This window comes from Aplidium turbinatum, chromosome 2 (assembly GCF_918807975.1).
Source record: "Aplidium turbinatum chromosome 2, kaAplTurb1.1, whole genome shotgun sequence".
NCBI lineage: Eukaryota > Metazoa > Chordata > Ascidiacea > Aplousobranchia > Polyclinidae > Aplidium > Aplidium turbinatum.
Window position 1 is genome coordinate 20846448 of NC_137473.1, and position 21932 is coordinate 20868379.

General features: G+C 39.8%; 1 protein-coding gene across 8 annotated transcripts; it reads left to right on the plus strand.

Moving 5' to 3' along the window:
• Window positions 1–13792: 13792 nt before the first annotated feature.
• On the plus strand, window positions 13793–21836 carry LOC145765674 (uncharacterized). 8 transcript variants are annotated; one of them, XR_014288603.1, is made up of 3 exons: window positions 13793–20502; window positions 20718–20804; window positions 20988–21836. XR_014288603.1 is itself a non-coding variant. In XM_082577495.1 (3 exons), the coding sequence occupies exon 3, from the start codon at window positions 15477–15479 to the stop codon at window positions 19593–19595; it is 4119 nt and encodes a 1372-aa protein (XP_082433621.1). In that variant the 5' UTR covers window positions 13793–14334; window positions 14550–14636; window positions 14820–15476; the 3' UTR covers window positions 19596–21836. The 8 variants fall into 8 exon arrangements, 4 of the variants coding, with proteins under 4 accessions (XP_082433621.1, XP_082433618.1, XP_082433620.1 ...); XM_082577495.1 differs by having other exon boundaries at window positions 13793–14334; window positions 14550–14636; window positions 14820–21836; XR_014288601.1 differs by having other exon boundaries at window positions 13793–20804.
• The last annotated feature ends 96 nt before the right edge of the window (window positions 21837–21932 follow it).

Below are 21932 nucleotides of genomic sequence, written 5' to 3' on the forward strand. Positions count from 1 at the left end.
CGCCACTGCGTCGATCGCACAATCGCTAGATTTTTTCTACACATTTTCGCAGACAAAAGAAGCAACCGCGTCATGCTTGAATGAAAAGGCGGAAACCTTCACGCTTGGCGACTTTGAAACTAAAATCTTGCTGAATTTCGTCGAATGTCTTTCGTGGAAAAGTTATAGGTGCTTACAAAGTTACAAGACGGTCCGCCTACAAGTATAGCATTTGTGGTGGTGTGGTTCGTCATAAATTGTTTCAAACCACAGAGGGCCTCCACCGCCATCACTTTGTCATGAGAGCAAACATTAGTGAGCGACAAGCGCGCAGTTTATTTACATTGGGAAGTCAAATACCGGCCCAGACAATAAACAAATGTAGTAAGAAAAGAAATCAGAAAACAAGAACGCACCCAGCTCGGCAGTTCGTCGCACGTTTCTCTATGGACACGAGACGGGTCGCAGTGCAACATTAGCCACTGAATTTCCACCTAAAACAAGATAGGCTAACAGTGAACAGTTTTATCTGCAATTATTAGAACGTAATCAAAGTTAGAGTTTCTAGCATTAGTTGCAACGTTCATCTGATGTAATTGAAAGTAAAAGCAACAATAAACAGGATTGTTTATTGCTTCACTGACATTTCGCGTATAAACCATCCTGTTTATTGTTGCTTTTACTTTCAATTTCATCAGATAAACGTTGCAACTAGTTCTAGAAACGATAACACAGGCCAACAAAAATAATAAAAAATTTTGTGTCTGCTATGTAAGATGTGATTTGGGGTATATTGAGGCTGCTGATTTCAAAAATCACATCAGATTTTACCCATCACATCAGGTTTTTGAGATTTTTGCATGATACTTTTTTTCATAATATTGGCTTTTTGGCCGAATTTTCTCTTACTGTTACCGTTTTATAAAGACCTTATGAGCCAATAGTGATTGAAAATTTGTCATATTCATGGAAATGATTTTATTTTGTAACATTTGGAGATGTATGATGACACCATGACCATTGGAGTGACCGACCTACCTTCAGAAGGTAAACTATAATCAGAAGCCCCCCTAGCTAGATGGTCCACTGGTCAAACGAGTCACCTAGACCAGGGGTCACCAACCTTTTTTGCATGCGGGCCACTTTGGCACTAAGGAGAGCTGTGGCGGGCCGCACTAATAAAATTTTAGGTAGGTTGACTCTTATGCTAGAAATGAACGCATTTCGTGCCCAGTATTCAGCGTTACATGTTGTTACTATTTATCTTAGAATACCGCAGCAACAAAATTAGTCGAACAACGCTACCGCCAGGCCAAGCTCCTTTAACAACACTTTTGACTTCTTCAACAATGTCTAATAAACGAGGCCACTTGTTTTGCGCACTTGTAGCGAGGCGAACGGTTTCATTAGAATATTCATCGCCAAGCAAGAGTGATGTCACTTCGCTTCGCAAAAGATATCTTGCAATTAACAGTTTCAGCAACCAAACAAATGTTTGACACATCGCAATACAGGCAACAACAGTGACCTGCTATGCTGCTAACATATCAGCGAACAATAGGCTCCAATAACGGGGAGAAAGAAACTAGGCACCATGAAACAAACACTTGTAGAAATTACCGAAAAAAAACGTTTCTATCGTAACTCATGAACGGTGTTCCTTCTAAAAAAGCAATGAGTTGGTTTTTCATCTTTTTGTGAGAGTCTATAAAACCGTATTTCTTGATTATTTGACAACTGTTACTTGCGGTGCTTATCAGCATGGCAAGAATTGTTGATTAACAACATTTTGCAGTATCAAACTAAATATTTTCATAATTCAACCAGAAGTTGTCTTTTGAAAATACAACCATAATAGGCCTACAACCAGAAGTTGTCTTTTGAAAATACAACCATAATACAACCAAAAGTTGTCTTATGAAAATACAACCATACTGCAAACAGAAGTTGTCATGAAAATACAACCAGAAGTTGTCTTATGAAAATACAACCAGAATTAATACAAACAACACCTGTCAGAAGATATTTCATTTTATTGATACAACCAGAAAAAGTCTTTAAATTTATATATGATACTTTGTCAATTTATTATAAATTGACTTGGCACACCGGCCTATTTTGCTAACAAAAACTTGCTTAAAGGGAACACTGCTTGTGAAACACAATAACGGTGAAACGCACACTAGTGTTTACATGACACTCACAAACTTAAAATAAGCAACCCTATGCTCACAGACAATTTCGAAATTCAAAAACAGACGTTTTAATCAACCACTGGGACAGTGTGGCTGGACATCGCATTGGAATAACGTTGAGCGACCCCCACCTAGAACTACAATCTGAATGGTCGGTGGAATCGTATGCAAAGCGAAAATAATATGCTTCCAGGAAAGTATTTTTTACCTTCATGCTCATTGACTCCTCAAGAAAAGTATTTTTGATTATACTTGTACGCTGATACCTTCCGCGGGCCGCAGCGATACGGCGTGGCGGGCCGCATGCGGCCCGCGGGCCGCCATTTGGTGACCCCTGACCTAGACCATCTGGCTAGTGGACCATCTTTCTATGGTAGACCATCCAACTTATGTACCTTCTGAAAACTGTCCATAAACCACCCCTTACAGGCAGGGTTACATTTACTTTCGCCTGAATGCTTAGCACCATTCTACTTTTTGATATATAACATCGGTTTTATCTTTTTCGCTGAACGTGGAGATTTGAGCTGATGTGAAACTTGTCTATGACTCATTCTTATTTGAATTTTCATGTATTCAGATTTTTTCATATTAGCAAGGTGTTAATTCTGTTTGTGGTGTGAATAAGTAGCAAAATGACATCTTCAAAAAAGTGTGAAAATGACCCTGATGTTCTTTGTTACATATGTAACAGTTATAGGCTACTGTTCCTAACCAAAGGCAAACCATAACAAGTTTTGTGAAACAAGCATATCTTACATACTTTAAAATTCGCCTGGGTGATCACTGATCAGGACAAATCATGGGCTCCACTTCCACACATGCTGCATGTAAAGCTTGTGTGGAAAACCTAAGACGATGGATCAATGAAAATCCTAAATCCACTCACAACATTCACAAAAATTATGCAAGCGAAAGTTTGTCCAGAGTAACGTTTCCCAATTATGTGCATGTGAATTTTCTTTTTTCTGTAGAATTGAACCTATTTTTAAGTGTCTATTCCAGGGGTGTGCAACGTGCGGCCCGCGGGCCAAATGCGGCCCGCGAAGAAAAATTGTGCGGCCCGCAAAGATGTGCCAATTTTGAATTGTGTGCCGCCTGCGAAACGTGTTTATAATTTAGTTTAGTCTGGTACGTATGAACAATTCATTGTGGAGTGGATTAGTATAGATTCGCACCTTCTGTTAACCATTTTAGAAATCTTCCACCGGCCACCGCTAACCCATTTTGTTTAATTATTTGGAACGTAAAAATGTATGGTCACATAAAAGGCTTTATGAACAAATTACGACTTTAGAAAGCTCACATACAGATGGAAAATCTTTTCCACTTTCCAACTTTGAGAGACTATGGAATGCATCCTGAGAAGAAAACTAAATTTGAAAAATTGTTGTATGAATTTTCGGTTCGTTTCAAGGACTTTAAATCTCATGAATATTTGTTTGGTATATTCTCTTCGCCATTCGACACAGACAAAGCACCAGCTGATATCCAACTTGAACTGATTGATTTTCAAAAGAAAACGGATTTGAAAGCAAAGTATTTAGTAATGAATCTTGGCGATTTTTACCGAAAACATCTCAACCAAGATGACTTTCCACATTTGAAAAAATCCATTGCTTCAAAAATGTCTCTTTTTTGGCTCAACGTATTTGTGCGAACATTTTTTTTCTAAAATGGGCGTCATGAAATCTCCCTATCGATCAGTTCCGACAGACGAACACTTGGAAAATGGACTTCGAATTGCGAGCACTTCCATTAAAGTAAATTGGGAAAAAGCCACCAGGAAAAGAAACCAGCTGCAAACTTCTCACTGAACTAGTTTAAAGTGGGTGTGACAATAAATTTGATTAGCAGTTTTCTTCAGAAATTTATGCGTCTTCACTTATTATATCTGCAAGGAGATAAGGTCCTCTAATAATGCCGTAAGAATAACAAAAAAACTACCTTTTGTGCCTGCAACTACTAGAAATCATATGTTAAATAAACGTGCGGCCCGCGGTTTCACCCAGTTATTTATATCTGGCCCTCCTGTAATAAAGGTTGCACACCCCTGGTCTATTCTATTTTTTCAATTTTATTTATTTTTGCTGGCGCAAACATAATAGCGAATGACATTACAAACACACAACTGTAGCACCAACTAAAGGAAAAGATGTCAAAACCAAAAGGTTTAAAATATGTATTGGGGATTTGCAAAGCCACCAAACCTACTTCTTAACACGAAAAAAATAACAATGTAGCCTACTCTTGTAAAAAAAAATGACGTTGAACGTTTAGTGTTAGCAGATAAACTTTGAACAATTGGGTTCAAGTTACCACACTTCAATAAAATTAAAAATAAAAATAAAATAAAACAAGTCTTGAAATACCTCAATGTTTTCATTAATATTATGTTTGTATCTCTTGTGTAGACTTTAGACTTTATCGTGATGAATTTAGACTTTACCACAGACCTTGTTGACAAAAAAGAGTTCAAATTCCATAAAACGCCATAGTCTACCAATATAGATCAGGAGTCGATTTTACCCATTTTTACCAAAACAGCATCCAGATATCATAAAATCCTGATGTGATACAAAAAATCTGATGTGATTTTTGAATTCAGCACTCAAAATATACCCTAGAATGACATTTACTATGCTGACACAAAAAGTGTGTTGGCTTGTGTAATTGTCCTAATGAACACCCAAACTTTCCAGTATTCAAAGTTACAGTGCCATTCAATGTTGCCATGCATGTTAGAAGCTATAGCCTACTGTTATTATTCATATTTGTAATAGATTTGTCAAGTCATTATTTTCGTAATGCTACTAAGAAACAAATAAATTTAATCTGCGAGCAGTAGTTACAATATTATGTACATTATAATAAGGGAATTTACTTAAGTCATACATTAGTAAAACGGTATTAAAGTACAGTACTATATTTATATAATTTATTAATACATTAGTAAATTAGTATTTTTGTACCAAAAGCTGTGATTAGAGATTTTAAAAAGCTTCAATTAGTAAAACCTGACTAAAGGTTAGACTAACATGTAACATCAGTAGCGTACCTAGGTTATGGCAGGCATGGCTCGAGCCATTGGCGCGACATTGATAGGGGCGCCAAAATCGATTGGTAAAAATTAAAATTTGTGACTTACACTTTCCTCAAAATCTAATTTGCGCCCAGTACAATAATCCCTGACAAAGATCAAAAAGGATTTTCTCTTTTACTGCAGCCATATTGTTAAACAATGGATTGTGACGTTGCAAAAGCAACATTGTGCCTCTCCTGGCTCATTTTGGATTCAGTCAGCAAAAATTGGAAGTTTAGTAAAATCGCTAAGCAGCGACTAGTTGAAGCTTAGAAGTAGCACCAGAGCATACTTATTCATTTTTATAAGAATTTATAAATCTAATCTGTTGTATGGTTGAGATTGGGAATGATTCGCTATCAGTTTCTTTAATCTGTAATTAGCATACAACCCAACGGTCACAAAACCCGCCGACATGCCAACAAATGTCGGCGACAAATTAAATTAATTAATATCAGTTTTTGAAAAAATCTGCCGGACTTGGGTCGTTTTATTTTTATCCACAGTCATCCTACAAAAATATCTGTATCTGTAAGTCGGTCACCGCCGGTTGCAATAACACAGAGATGAATTTTAAGTAGGCCTATGCAGTGGCGTAGCTACCCAGTGGGTCTTGTGGATAAATCCAGGGGCGGCACGTTGCTGGAGGGCAGAAAAATGGGATAACATCTTAAACGAACAAAGACAGTCACACTAATTTATGTTCAGAGAGACTCTGACTTAAACGACCAAGTTAACACTGATCTAAGTGAAGCCAAAAAATTATACGTAAACCGAAGACGTAAGTCTCTCGCATGTTGAAGAAACCAAGAGATGCATGTTAGAAGCTATAGACCGGTTTCGGAGTGAAGCGGAAAAGTGTTTCAGCGATATGTGTTTGCTAAATTAAGTATTCATCTTTTTAAATCCCCACACTTTGTTGCGAAGTGACAGTATCGAAATAGATATAAACAAAGTTGAGAAAAAGTATGATTGCTGGTGAGTGATGATTGATGTATGATGATTATGATAATTCAAGTATTATTGATGAGTGATGATTGCTGGCATATTTAAAAATGACACTACAGCGCTGGACATGCTGCAGTGGTTAAGCAAACATCGTTTATAGCAGTAGTTCCCAACCTGGGGTCCGTGAGAAAGCATTTGGGGGTCCGCGATTATCTTGATGAATTTTGGGAAAAAGAAACGAAAAGCGATCTTTTTACTTTCATTTCTCTCTTTAAATGCAAATGTGTCAAGCTCAAGCCCGCGAGAATAAACTGTGCCGGTATGCATTAAAATAAATCTATGCTGCTGCCTACAGTGTGTACATTGACCTTAAACTACATCTACCACAACGCATGTCGATTACAGTCAAATCAGGATTGGCTCGTCTATTACGTAATAGACAGCAGAGAGACAAATTTTGCGCACACTTGGAAACCCTGCAAATCTCATTTCAACATTCAACGTTATTTTAAGAACACCTGCCGAACGAAGTTGAAACATGGATTCGAAATCCTTTTCTTTTTGACTTGAACAACATTAGCGATGACGATTTCAGTAAAGATGACCTAATTGATTTGAGATCAAAAGAGTTATTAGTTAAAAACAGAGAGAGACTGTTCACCAGGCATTTTATAATAAAAGTAATTTGCGTTCTTCTGGTGACTATTTACTAGGTTACCTCCTGATGTTAAAGATGATAACTAGGTTTTAGGCATTTACTGGTTTTAGGCATTCACTGCATTCAGTTTAACCTCTAGGTGTCTTGTTGCGTGTTTTAATTCTGATTCTTGCTGCTTACTTTATTCATTTTATCAGTACGTTTTTGTGTTGTGCCATCGTTGCTGAACAGGTTGTGTTAACCTGTTTTAGCCACCTTGATAAAGTCAGTCGTGCTGACTGACGAAACGTCGGAAATACAAAAGCTAGTTATCATCTTTAACATCAGGAGGTAACCTAGTAAATAGTCACCAGAAGAACGCAAATTACTTTTATTAGAGTTATTAGTTATTACGCATTGAATTTCATTCAAAAACTGTGAAAGAATGTTGGTGCTCACAACTGCAAACCTACCCATTCTTGGCAAAGCAAGCGATTATTATTGTTTTGTTACCATTCATAACCACTTACCTTTGCGAGGCAGGATTCTCAGCTCTTGTTACAATAAAAACTAAACATCGAAATCACCTGGACATTGAAGATGACATGCGTGTTGCATTGTCAAAAACTCAACCACAGTTCAGTCGTTGAGTTCAGGAATGGCAACAACAGCCCTCACATTAAATTTGCTTACGTTGAAAAAATTTTATGCATGGCACTTTGGGTCACCTTGATATTCAAATACTGCTGACATTTCTTGAACAATTCATGCATTTTCTTAATTGAGCAACTGTTTAACCTGATATTTGCTGCAGGAGTCATAGCGGCAATGCAATATGACACAGTACAGTAGTTGAGTAGCATAATTATTACAATAGTCAATAGTATGTTAATTGAGTTTCATGCAAAATTTAGGTGGGGGTCCGCAGAATTAATAATTTGTCTAAAGGGGTCCGTGACAACAAAAAGGTTGAGAACCACTGGTTTATAGCAATAGACTAGCTACTGTCCATTGAAAGTGATTTAGTCGATACATTATCTTTTGACGATAGGCCTATAATTTCTAAATTTGCTTCATTGAAAGCTAGGCGTACTGCGTTTTAAACTTTCAATAGGACACAGCTTTAATTCTTCTGTTGTGTGGAATATTAATCAGCTTTTACGATGGTGTTATGGGAAGGGGGCGGCATTTCGAGCAAAAATCCAAGGGCGATATATTGAGTTGCTACGCCACAGCCTATACGTAAAAGACTATGAAAACATTTTGTCCTTGTAGGGCCTATATATTATAACTAACTTATTTTCGATTATGTCCAATAATTCACTTGGTAGTAGGCTACATTTTTTTTATGTGGAAAATAACAGCACAGCGTCAGATGGAAAAGAAAGGGAAAGCCGCGTTAGCTAGTTTTTATGTGGGAAATAACTTGGAAAGAAGGCACAAAGCGCAGCATTCTATCAAACTGCTGATTGGCTCCACAAAGAAAACAAAACTTGCACCACGAAACAATCTCATGTGACTGCCTTTGAACATAATAAAACGGCAATAACACATTTAGTTTCTTCGTGATTTGTTCATAAAAGAGTTGTATGCAATATTTAACTTTAATTGTTAAAAAGGGCGCACATTTAAACTTTGCCATGGGCGCCATTTTGCATAGGTACGCCACTGACTAACATTGAACATTTTTGAGTACTTCAACTGTTACGTATCTTACAAAAAGCGTATTCAGGTAGCAGAGCCTTACTCAGAAAACCTGCCATAGAGGAATTAAATGTACCGATAATTAAATTTGAGGACAAGCTCAGCCCAAAGTCCGAAAAATACAGGAAGGCATTTCCGTACTTGTGTGGAAATTGAAATAGGCTATCTCGAGGAATTACAATAAAAATTTGTGTCAATTTTCCAAGAAATGGAAAATCGAAAATACTACATGATTTTTTAAGCAGATTATAGGACACTCTACATATGGTCACAGGACCGGCACTTGCGGGACCTATGAACTACTTTGAAGGACACTACATTTTTTGCTCTAGGAACGTCTGCTTCCGCCAGATCATGCTCAAAATCCGTGCGTAGAGACTGTAAGTAGATAAATATACGCAAACTTTGAGAAGAATTTTATATAATAAACAAAACATATGTGAGATTTTTTTAAATCGTTCTGCCTTTCACTAACTAGCAGACAATGGGTCAAGAGCCTATGTGTCAAATTTTTACCTACACCTGCTTTCAATTACAAATAAACTACTAAAATGTTCGCAAATAACTAAAATTTACAGCCACTTTATGACGTCGCAATGCAAAAATACAACCGTGCTCAAAGAAATCGTGTTTTTTCTGCACCCTCTTGTTCCTAGTATAGCGTCAGTTCAAACTGACAGTAGTAAAATAACTACAAAACTTTTGTAAGTCTATCTTTAAATTATTTTTCGCATAGAACTTTTCAATTATAATCTCAGTCATAACCGTGTGATAGCGGTTAATTTTTAGAAGTGTAAAAAACACTTTTTTGAGTTCAGGCTGCTGTAATTATCGCGATAGCTGTTAACTTACAACTTAAAGGGATCAAATATTCAACTGGACTCTCCATATCAGATGAACCCAAAAACTGGATTCCTATCACCATCGACATGCTTGTAACTTTTCTGTTTGCGCCGTCAGTTCAAACTGACTCTGGGAGGATAGGCCTATAGCCTATGGGTTAAGTGACTCTCGAGGCAAGATTGTAGGCCTGCATGACAGAGATGACATGACATGACAATTATTAAGATTCTATTTGAATAAGTTTATACTGATGAAGCCACACTTGTGTGGCGAAAGCTCTGTATTTAAATAAACCGATTCTTCTGATTTGGTGTGATATTGTTTACTTTATTTAAAATGTTTTGTCACACCGTGCATCCCAGTGAATCATCAGTTGAATTATAGGAAAATTTGATGAAAAGTTTAGGAACGAAGCTTTGTTTTGGAACTGCATGACAGACATTGCAATTTGCAAACAATTTTTATTTTATTAACATTTTCATTTGTGCCATCAATTAATTAGCCATCTCAAGGGTGATGTTAACCTTGAAGTTTGTTTTGTTTTACTTCCTAAAAATTATGTTCATGGTAGCCCAGCATTCCAGCAGCCCACACAAAATAACGCAGGATTAGCGTTATTCGTCCTCCTTCAAAGCAGCGGACTTTTAGGCTTAAAAAGGTTTTTGATTTGTTCAATATTTTTCTACTCTTCTCCAATAGTGACTATTTTATTAGGTATGGTCAAGGGCAGGGCCGTGAGATCCCCATCTCTCCCTTTACTCCCGAAATCCAGTAGTGGGTCTCAGGGGCGGCGCCAGCCAAAAATGAGTGGGGTGGACAAACATATTTCGAGGTAATATACTACCGTAAAGTATGGTCGCTAAGATTACCGATAGCGATGTGACTCACTGCAGCTCGGTTGCGAAATTTATTGAAAAATAAACAAAGGAAATTTAAAGGAGGCAAAAGCTGGTTTTCCATTGAGCGCACTCTAAATTATGAACAAAATAATAGAATAGGACCAAACGCTCCCATACATTTCATCTGCGGTCCATAGAATTGCCCACTACGGTCTTGATGTTAGCAAGCTTGTCGTTATTTTATGTCATGGAGCTGCTGCAATGATAGGCGGCCTCATAAAAATTTATTGGGTTGTCCTTTAAACATAATATTTAAAAACCTAGCTGTTACCCAATATTACCCATAGCTATAGGTTAAGAATCACTGCACTAAAGTTTTATTTTGCGCTCGCAGGTCAGTTTAAAAGCTTTCACCAATTTTTGAGGACCAGTGTTATCGGCAATGTCTCGCTCACTGCTGATCTGCAGCAGATGTTCAAGTCTTTGTGATGACATGGCAGGCCGCAGATAATAGTTTATTGTCTTAACTTTGCTGTGGATACGTTCACAAGATGCCACAGTCATGGGCAAAGTAGCAACAGTAGCAATAATTTGAAACAAATTGCTGTAGCCCACAAATGATTTAAGATCGTTTTGTCCACACAAATTCAAAAGTAAAGGCGAACACAACCACGCGGTCTTGGTCAATCCACTTTGGTGCTTTTCAAATTCTAGTTTCCACTTTTGACAATTAGCTGACCTCAAACAAAGAAGATCCTATTGCTGCCCAACCTGATTTTCGTCGAAATTATAAAATTTGACTAAATATTCAACTTTAGGCAAATCTGATGGAGACATGTGCGTGAAATAAAATGCAGTTGCATTTGACATTAATTCACATGCTTGATCCGAGTAACGTTTTTTAAGTTCATTTAGCATTCTGTCAAAGGATGAAGAAAAATCCCTTCTTAACTTTTCTGTAATGGATTCAGATTCACTCCAAAAAAGATTGTTGCAACCTATCAATATAATATCTTACCATCTCGGAAATGGCTTGGTGGGTAGCGGCATCGCTTAGCCGGCGTGGTGGTTTCACTGGTAATTTGATTTCTATCCGCAAACAGCGATGAGTTGAAAACCAATTTGTTAATATCTTCCTCTGAACGCAGTGAGTCAAATGCTCTTGTCAAGTCGTTGATAGCAATAACCCCAGTGGTGAGATCCATTTCTTCACTTTTTAAATAATCTGAAGCCTGTTTACTTAACAAAAAGCATTTATGAGGAATAAGACTAGCAGTAACAAATTCAGATTGCTTGATGCGGAACAACAAACCAGTAGCCTAGCTACATCATTGCCTTCGTTTGACATTTGTTGGAGCATTGACAGCAGTGCTGGATAGAGGCTACATTAAAACCCCATCCAGATAATCTGAACGTGCAGACCATCTACTGTAGTAGCTTATCAGATAACGAGTGCAATGCAATTTTTTCAGACGTGATTCCCTCCTTTTTCAAATGCTCTTCATACAAAAAATCTCTCTTGGGAGAACAGTCCATAAAGTGGTAGATGTTACCAATTGTTTTAAAAATTGTTTTGACTGTCGCTACGTTTTTAACACTGCGCCCAAGCACAAGATTTAATCGGTGTGCAAAACAATGAAAATATACCGACAGTTTTTGGCACTCGCTGCAACTAGGTGTTGCTGTACACTTTCATCCTTGCCTGAAATGTCGGTGGCCCCATCAAAACCTTTGCCTATTAGGTCTTATAAAGCTTGCGTCTCAGCTGTGATAAAAGCCATCACCTCAAAATGGTAAAATTAGACTACAATCAATCAATACAACAGAGCGATAACAATTGAAGATTCTTCATTTCTTCGTATGTCAATGCTGCAAAAGTAATTCATACGTAAAAAAGTTGAAATTAATTTATGACGCAGTCACTAGACCCCCCTAACCTCCTGCATACACCCCCCAAGTTTTCTCATCGGATCTCGACGAATTACAAAATTGACCCTAAATAGGAGTGGGGTGGACATGTCCACCCCAGTCCACCCCGTGGCGCCGTTACTGGACTGGGTCTCCTATCCGCCGTCCGGCCGGCGAGGGATCGACAGGCGTTCGGGGTCCGCGGTAGCGCGAGGTTCCCGCCCGACCCTTTTGAAACACGGACCGATAGTTTAATGATAGCTTATAAAAATAGGACTAGAAATCGTTAGGTTATGGCCGAAAAATCGTTCAATGTAGGGAAAAACTTCACATTTATAATTTCAGCAAACCCTAAAAACCTTAGGGTAGCCTATTCTAATATTTTTTAGATATGCATTGTCATTGGGAATGCTTCTCATTGGCGCGACTTCATTTCCACCTACCGATACTGACGAAGCGTGTTTCTCCGATCTTCCAACGCTGATTTTCCCGTCTAAAGAAATAGATTCACTGGTGACTAGAGGAAGGGTGTCCATCCACACGCAGTCCAGATAGAGAGAGACTTGTGATAAAGTAACCGATAGAAGCAGCTTATGCCAGCGCTGAAACAATAACAAACAAGTTTATATAGCAACTAAATACGCTCAGTCATTTGTAAAAAGTTTTAGCCGATTAATTTATTTATTAATTCTCCAATCTTTACATTTATACGCCTTAAGTTGATTTTGCAATTATCAATTTTTCTAGAACTGTGATTAAGGCTACATCACTGGTTCTCAACGTGAGAGGTAGGCCTATCTTTCCCTGGGGGTGAATTTAAGATCAAAAAAGCGAATTGACAATTAGAAGTCAAACTAATTTAGGGTAGGTAAAGGAGACAAAAACATTGAAACACCAAACAGGTATATTCACCACGGGTAAGAGTTCACTGCTAGTAATAAAATGTGATCCTTTACAAAATATATTCATTATCACTATACTGCATTAACAGAGATGGGAAGTAACGCCCTACTTTTGTAGCGCCGCTACTAGCGGAAAGACGCTGTTGTTGTTTCAGTCGTACTTCCACTAATGCTACTTTCCAATTGAAATAGAAAAAAAGCTGATTGTTTTTAGAGATTTTTGATGGTTACACTGGCGGAAACTTATAAGATGCATAAAAATAAATTTTCACTTTGAATGTAGGCTACTTCCCATAACTACGTTAAAATGGTAGTGTAAGCGAATGTGGTACTGAAACGTGATATTATTACTTAGTCTTCAAAATGGTTTTAACTTCATAAGATACAGTACTTGAATAACGCTTTCTAGTGTAAGCTCAAGACAAAAGTAGCGCTTAGAAGTAACGGAAGCGCACGATACTTTTGATCCAAGTAGCGGTAGTGGTAAGGCGTTACTTTTTATAGACTGGCAGCGAGTAGCGGAGCGCCAGTCTTGGCGTGTTGTAGCGGGAGCGATAACGCGCTACTTTTAAAGTAGCAGCTGTCTACCTCTGTGCATTAAAGGAGTTTTCGGCGAAGATTTTAATAGTGTGGAAGCAAGAAAACCACTTATCGATTTATTATCGAGGATACATCTCAAAGCTTTGTAAAGGCTGCCAGGCTTATCCATCACATTGAACTGCGTACTATTACTATGTGCTCTGTAAGATATTTTCTCTTCACTTTCTAAGTTTTGAAGTTCACATGTTTACGAGTGGCAGTATATTGATAAATGCCCTTCTTTGACGGCATAGTAGCTTTCTCCTGGCGATTGATCAACCGCAATTGATGTACTGGAAAGTTGCTTAGCTTAAAACAATATAGAAAAAACACTTTATTTTGGAAAACATTTTGGTGATTTCATATGCCCTTGCAAAACACGGTGGCTCCAAGTTTATTGTGACGTAACGATTTATTGAAATCATCGTCCCTTGGGATCTTAGTTTATCGCGTACGGAAACAACATTCCGTGATTCATGGAAAATATTGTGTTCGATTTGTTGCTTCTTTATTATAATTTGGGAACTTCAAAACATGTAAAAATTTATCTTAAATAAGCCCACTTGTGCCTGAAATATCATCAGACAGTTTGTAGCCAACGTTGGGCAAAAGTTCTGTTCATCTGTGAACTTGGGTTGTTTTGTCAGCCAGTTCGGACTTATTTAGTAAGTCGAGATTTGTAGAATTCGGGCAAGCAGCTTTAAAGAGATTGCTTCATGTGAGTACCGTACAAATTGATTGCTAATTTGTAAATTTAGCCTTTGCTACTGTATGTGTTAATAGTCTGACGTATCTAAGCTGAACATATCTATCACTATCAGTTTTGTACGCGCTGTGTTCACTTGTAAAAGGGCTTACTTAATGACACAGCTTTATTGTGCATGATCTACGTATTTTCGACGTATCGTAACGCGTTAATTTCATTTGTTATAGCTGAATTGTAACCGCATTGGAATCCTGTGTAAAGAATTTCAGACTGTTGCTGTTGTCGCAATTCACCGGCTTACTTGGCAAAAATTGGTATGGACATTTTAATTATGTGGAATTTATTGCTGATTTAATTCACACTATCTGTCCGTAAAGCGCTAAAGGTCGACGCATATTCACGATGGATGTAGCAATGTAAAAAACTCACATTAATCATTATTGCCTTGTACTGTAGTTTTAGGCAAATGCGTGATTTGTGCTTTTATGTTATTTCAGAAAACGACTTCTTTGATCACACTCCTGTTCTGATCACTCGGGATTGTGGTTTGAGAGACTGTTGGCAAAAACGTCAAGTATCATTGTTATTTCGCTCCAATTTAATAAACCATTTCCATCTATATTCGACAACAGCCGGATTGCCTTTGCGGTCGAGCCTAGTGATAGAGGATAATATCACATTAGTTTTCAATTTCTTGCCGTGGGTCGGCAATATTTGGTTTTGTTTCTTATTGCCTGTGGTAGGCAATATTAGTTTTCAATTTTCTGCCGTGGGTCGGCAGATTTGTTTTCGTTATTCCTAATTGCCTGTGGTAGGCAATATAAGTTTTCGCCTCTTTGCCGTGGTTCAGCAAATTAGTCTTCTTTATTTCTTGTTGCCTGTGTTAGGCAATAATTAGTATCTCGTGCTCTAAAGTCGGCACACTAGTTTTCGGGTTTCTTTTGCCTATTGGTAGGCAATTATTTCTAGTGTCGATGCTGACTATCTGCTCACTGTTTTGCAAATTGCTTATCAAGAAACTGTCCTTGGATAGGTGATTTTTAGGCTTCCCATTCCTTTGTTACTTTATTATCCTTCGTAGACTTGTGCCAATATTTGCGGTTGATTACTTCTCATCTTCTACATTGAAACTTTCAGCACTACTGTAAATAACGATGTCTCAAACAACAGAAACTCCAAAAGAGCAGGAAAATCCATCTTCTGAGGAAACCCAGAACCTTCCATCGGTTTCAGCGTCAGGTTCACCGGAAACTCATGTCGAGGAATTCTCTCTGGACAAAGCAACGCGAGAAGACAAAAGGTTAGCTTCTTGGTTTGTTTTATGCCAGAAAGCTGCGAAAGCTAAGAGTCTCGTAGAATTTAAAAACGCTGAAGAATCGTTTCAGCGAGTTTATGACCGGCTGTTACCAATGATGGAAGATCACTTAAAAACTTTTAAATACGCAAATGATGAGTTTTGCGAACTAGAGGCCATGAAGCAGGCTTGGATTCAAAGGAAATTAGACATTAGCGTTGCTCGAGCAGAACTGAGCGCCGAACCCGAGCCGCATGTCGAACGTTCAGCTTTGCGAGAAACGCCAGCGGCTAGTGTGGTGTATAGTCGCCGATCGAAGAGGTCTAGCCGCTCTCGCTCTTCCTGTAGCACGTCTGTCAGTGAAAGGCAGAGAACGGAGGCGGCACTAGCCAAGAAACTTGCCGAACTTAAGTTGAAAAACATCGAAGAAGATCAAAGACTACGGGCTGAGAGGGAAAGGTTCGAGGCCAGATTGGCTGTCGAGACAGCAAAAGCGCAGTTAGAAGTTTTGGACCAGTTTGAAGAATGCAGACGGTCCACGTCTCTAGCCAGCTTATGCGAAGACCAAGTGGATTCTGGCACGCCGAAGGTGCCGGACTGCCAGCCTGGTCTTGCGCTATCTGGAAGAGCGGATGCTAGTAGGCATGTAGGTCAGGTGGATCTCGGTACAGGAAAGGTGCCCGAATTCCACCCTGACTGTGCTGTGACTGAGGTAAATAAAACTGTTAGCTTTCAGCCCTCGGACTCTGAAATTTTGCCTTGCATCGTGAAAGCTGTTGGCGAGGGCATGTGCATGCCTAAGCCAGAGCACATGACATTTTCAGGCGAGCCAATTGAGTATTGGACCTTTATTCGCCATTTCGAGGCCCACTTGGAGAGTCGAGCTCACACCGATGGAATGCGAATGACTCTACTATTGCAGCAGTGCCGAGGGAAAGCCAAGCACTTAATCGAGCATTGTTCGATTATCGACTCCAGTGGAGGATACGCAGAAGCGAGGAAACTTCTGCACGACAATTATGGCGTGCCCCATATTGTCGCTAGGTCTTTCGTTACAAGGCTCATGGGAAGGCCTGATATAAAGAGCGAAGACGCGTTGGGCATGCGCGATTATTCCCAACTCTTACGTCAGTGTTCACTGGTGCTAGGGAAGCTCGAAAACTTGGGCGACCTTAACACAGTGGATACCATGGTGATGCTGGCTGCCAAGTTGCCGATGGAAACGCAGAAGGGCTGGAGGCGCCGCACTGCTAACATTATGCTGCAGTCAGGGAGACAAGCTACATTTAACGACTTTGTAGGGTTTGTGGAAGAAGAATCGAGAGTATTAAACGCTTTTGGAGGTTTACTGTGCAGGTCGGTGAAACGAGATCAAAAGGCCCCAGCCAGCCCCCGATATACCCAGAAGAGCTCTTGTTCTGCCGTTGAAGCGACGGTTGCTTCACGGCCGAGGATGGCATGCTACCTTTGCAACGGACCGCATCCAATAGGTAGATGCAATGAATTTCTGAAAAAGTCAATTTCTGATCGCAGGGACTTTATCAGATACAAAGGAAGGTGTTACAACTGCTTCAGCGACAAGCACGTTGTTAGGTCTTGTGATAGACCGCCGGCTTGCACAGCAAAGGGTTGTGGACGTCGCCACAACACTTTGCTGCATGAGGAAATGGGACCTACTGGCCCGAGACAGCAGCTCGACCTTTCATCAGGTCCCAGTAACATTAACCAAAGCATAGATAGCAATGGCAGGCCAGCCACCATTGCAAGGTGCGAAACATTGTCTGAGGAAAGAAAGAATTTCTTTTTCTGCGTTATCCCGGTCAAGGTTTATAACGGAAATAAATGCTTGACCGTTAACGCATTTTTAGACACAGGAAGTGACACCACGTTTTGCACCACGTCACTGGTGAAGAAATTGGGTTTAAGAGGTCAGCCAGACAGAATCCAATTGACAACTGTGGGCCAAATGCCGAGATCGGTTGATTGCCGAAAATTAGATTTTAAAATTCGGCCGCTAGATGACACTGATGAGCTGGATATAAGAGAAGCGGTGTCGCTGGACGATTTGGCGTTCAGAAACAATCGTCCTTTAACAGATTCAGATATAGAAGCATGGCCTCACCTGAAGGGTATCCAGTTCCCTCACCTGGATACTGAAGAGGTTTCATTACTAATAGGCACTGACGTTCCATATGCTCATAGGCATCTGGATTCGAGGTATGGAGGGAGAAGAGATCCCTGTGCATTAAAGACTCCTTTAGGATGGAGCGTGATTGGACCCGGAATCAAGCGGGCAAACTCAAAACAGGCAATGGTTAATCTAATAAGCCAATATCAGGTACAGAACTCCCAGACAATCTTTAGGGACGTAGATTTTCCTACTTCAGTGGAGGACAGGAAGGGCCGTGATGATGACCGCGCAGATGCGGCACGGTACCTCCCTCATGACCCAGTGTTCGACCAAAATAAGTCAGACGCAGTAAAAATTGTTTCCGATTGTGTGGCCCAACACAGAGGAATTTCATTAGACAATGTATTGATGCAAGGGCCATTGTACCAGCCCGATGTAGACGAATGGAGGGAGCGGTTCCCTCAACTCTTTGAATTGCAGAGTGCCACTTTGCAACATTGTTTAAAGTCATTGCAGTTAGGTAGGGTGAGCATAGACCGACTGCATTACTTTTTCGACGCTTTCAATCAAAATTACAGCGCGATTTCGTATCCGCACTCTGTTAATGATAACTTTACAGACACCTTGAGGGTAGAAGGACGCTTGGAGAATACAGCGAGTCCTTGCAATATCAAACATCCAATCATTCTTTCGTATTCAAGTCAATCTAAAATTTCGTTTATTTTGAAGCAGAATCTCCATGTTGGTCATGCAGGAATAGCACACACTTGGACGTCTTTGCATGAGCGGTTTAACTTCTTCAAGGATTCCGCCGCTGTGCGGAAGATCGTTAGCAGCCATGTGACAACAGGAGAGCAGAAGATGACTGATCTACCTGATGTTTGTCTACGCTCTGATGAACCTCCTTTCAGTTCTGTTGGAGTCGACTACTTCGGACCCTTCATGGTTAAGCAGGGAAGGAGCATGGTAAAAAGGTATGGATGCATTTTCACTTGCTTAACTATGAGGGCAGTCCACTTAGAGATTGCCAATGACATGTCTACTGACGCATTTCTTAATGCTTTTCGACGATTCGCTGCCAGACGGGGAAATCCTAAGGAAGTGTTTAGTGATAATGGCACCAATTTTGTCGGTGCACATCGCGTAATAAAGGATTGTTTGAGATCTTTACAGGACCCCAGCATTGAACAATACTTTCGACGAAAAGCCATGAGGTGGAATTTCAATCCACCAGGGGCGTCTCACTTCGGAGGCGTCTGGGAACGAATGATCCGCTCGGTTCGACGGATTCTCGATTTTATGCTCTCCAAGTTCGGCACACTGACGGACGACACGCTGAACACCTTCATGATTGAAGTGGAGAACATCCTGAACTCACGACCGCTGGTTCCAGTGAACTACAATTCGACGGATCAACAACCACTGACACCAAATCATTTATTACGACACAATTTGGAGAGTGATCCTCCAATGCTTTCCGTGAAGGCAAACGAAAAAGACTGCTATACGCGACGACAATGGCGAAGAGTTCATTTCCTAGCCGATGAGTTCTGGCGAAGGTGGAAAAAGGAGTATCTACCAACAATCGCTTTGAGACAAAAATGGCCGGACCGAAAATGCAACTTCGAGACGAATGACGTCGTCTTAATTGTTGACGATAATTTTCCACGACGACGTGGGACTATGGGAAGAATCATTCATACATATCCAGATAAGCACGGAGTAGTGCGACAAGTAGATGTTCGAGTCGGTACCGGCATCCTGAGAAGGCCGATTGCAAAGCTGTGTCTTATCTGCAAGCCAGCCGAGGCCTCAAATGATACTGCAATCAACGCAAATTCTGTATAGATCGAAGCAGTGCAAGAACTGCATTTTCATGCGCTTCTACGAAGCAATTGCCTGGATCTGAGGGCAAATAATAGACGCTTTGCTGATTTTATGAACGCTCTGCTGATCCGTTGCTGTGGGAACCCGATATACCGGAAGTCAATTGTGGATTGTATTTTTCGCGGTATCTACGCATTGTCGTTCCTGCATGCGGTGTGGAGACAACAATGAGTAGATACATAATGTTTCGTAATTGTGTTTTATGCCTCGCTTCAGTATTGCAGCCGTAGAGTTTTTGCCCTTTGTAATTGCGAAAATATCTTGTTTCACGTTAAAAATAGGCTCGCATATTTTTCCTATTTTTGGAGGGAGTGTAAGATATTTTCTCTTCACTTTCTAAGTTTTGAAGTTCACATGTTTACGAGTGGCAGTATATTGATAAATGCCCTTCTTTGACGGCATAGTAGCTTTCTCCTGGCGATTGATCAACCGCAATTGATGTACTGGAAAGTTGCTTAGCTTAAAACAATATAGAAAAAACACTTTATTTTGGAAAACATTTTGGTGATTTCATATGCCCTTGCAAAACACGGTGGCTCCAAGTTTATTGTGACGTAACGATTTATTGAAATCATCGTCCCTTGGGATCTTAGTTTATCGCGTACGGAAACAACATTCCGTGATTCATGGAAAATATTGTGTTCGATTTGTTGCTTCTTTATTATAATTTGGGAACTTCAAAACATGTAAAAATTTATCTTAAATAAGCCCACTTGTGCCTGAAATATCATCAGACAGTTTGTAGCCAACGTTGGGCAAAAGTTCTGTTCATCTGTGAACTTGGGTTGTTTTGTCAGCCAGTTCGGACTTATTTAGTAAGTCGAGATTTGTAGAATTCGGGCAAGCAGCTTTAAAGAGATTGCTTCATGTGAGTACCGTACAAATTGATTGCTAATTTGTAAATTTAGCCTTTGCTACTGTATGTGTTAATAGTCTGACGTATCTAAGCTGAACATATCTATCACTATCAGTTTTGTACGCGCTGTGTTCACTTGTAAAAGGGCTTACTTAATGACACAGCTTTATTGTGCATGATCTACGTATTTTCGACGTATCGTAACGCGTTAATTTCATTTGTTATAGCTGAATTGTAACCGCATTGGAATCCTGTGTAAAGAATTTCAGACTGTTGCTGTTGTCGCAATTCACCGGCTTACTTGGCAAAAATTGGTATGGACATTTTAATTATGTGGAATTTATTGCTGATTTAATTCACACTATCTGTCCGTAAAGCGCTAAAGGTCGACGCATATTCACGATGGATGTAGCAATGTAAAAAACTCACATTAATCATTATTGCCTTGTACTGTAGTTTTAGGCAAATGCGTGATTTGTGCTTTTATGTTATTTCAGAAAACGACTTCTTTGATCACACTCCTGTTCTGATCACTCGGGATTGTGGTTTGAGAGACTGTTGGCAAAAACGTCAAGTATCATTGTTATTTCGCTCCAATTTAATAAACCATTTCCATCTATATTCGACAACAGCCGGATTGCCTTTGCGGTCGAGCCTAGTGATAGAGGATAATATCACAGCTCTTGTGTGGAGCAGATTCTTTGTCCGAATTCACAAAAAATATACCATAAAGTAGAACTTGGATAACTCGTCTTCGGAAAACTCGTCAGTTTGCCCAAGTCGTCAATGATTGCGAGGTCCCGGCAGAAAGCCTATCTTTTGTACACAATCAAGTTCGGTTAAGTGGTCATCGCAATCGCATAATCGTCTAAGTTGTCATCCACCCAAATGCTGACGTGACATTTACAGACTCTTTCGAGAAGAAATTACTGCGCTAAGACGTGTGCACGCACACACTCTATCGGGCCAGACGCACATGCGTGGAGTATGTTGGTCTGGTCGATTGCGGGTGTGCGCGCACGTGCTCTGTTGGCGACAAGAGAAGCGCTGTTCAGCACGTGCGTGGTTCGTGCGAAAACAACGAAGAAGATGATGGTCAAGAGGAAGAAGAGCCTGTGCCACCTCCATCTACAAAAGAAGCTTTGCAGAATGTTGGAAAGCTCCAACACTATATGTTATACCAAGAAGACAGTGGTGAATTCGCAAGCTCACTATCAAAACTGCATGACTACTTGGTTGACAAGACACTTGCAAGCAAAACGCAGTTAATAATATCTGTGTTCTTCAGTTAAGTGCGTTATTACTGTACTTTATTGTGCACCGTAATTAAATTCTTTTCTCGCTTTCCTCTTCGTCTCACTTTACCACTATCGCATTTAATTAGGTCGCGGAGCACCATGAAATTAATGCGCGAAACAATGGCAAAATTTAGGTGTTTGCAT

Bases quoted from the DNA above. Each gene is read 5' to 3' on its own strand.
- LOC145765674 (XM_082577492.1), top strand. From the start codon at position 15,477: ATGTCTCAAACAACAGAAACTCCAAAAGAGCAGGAAAATCCATCTTCT.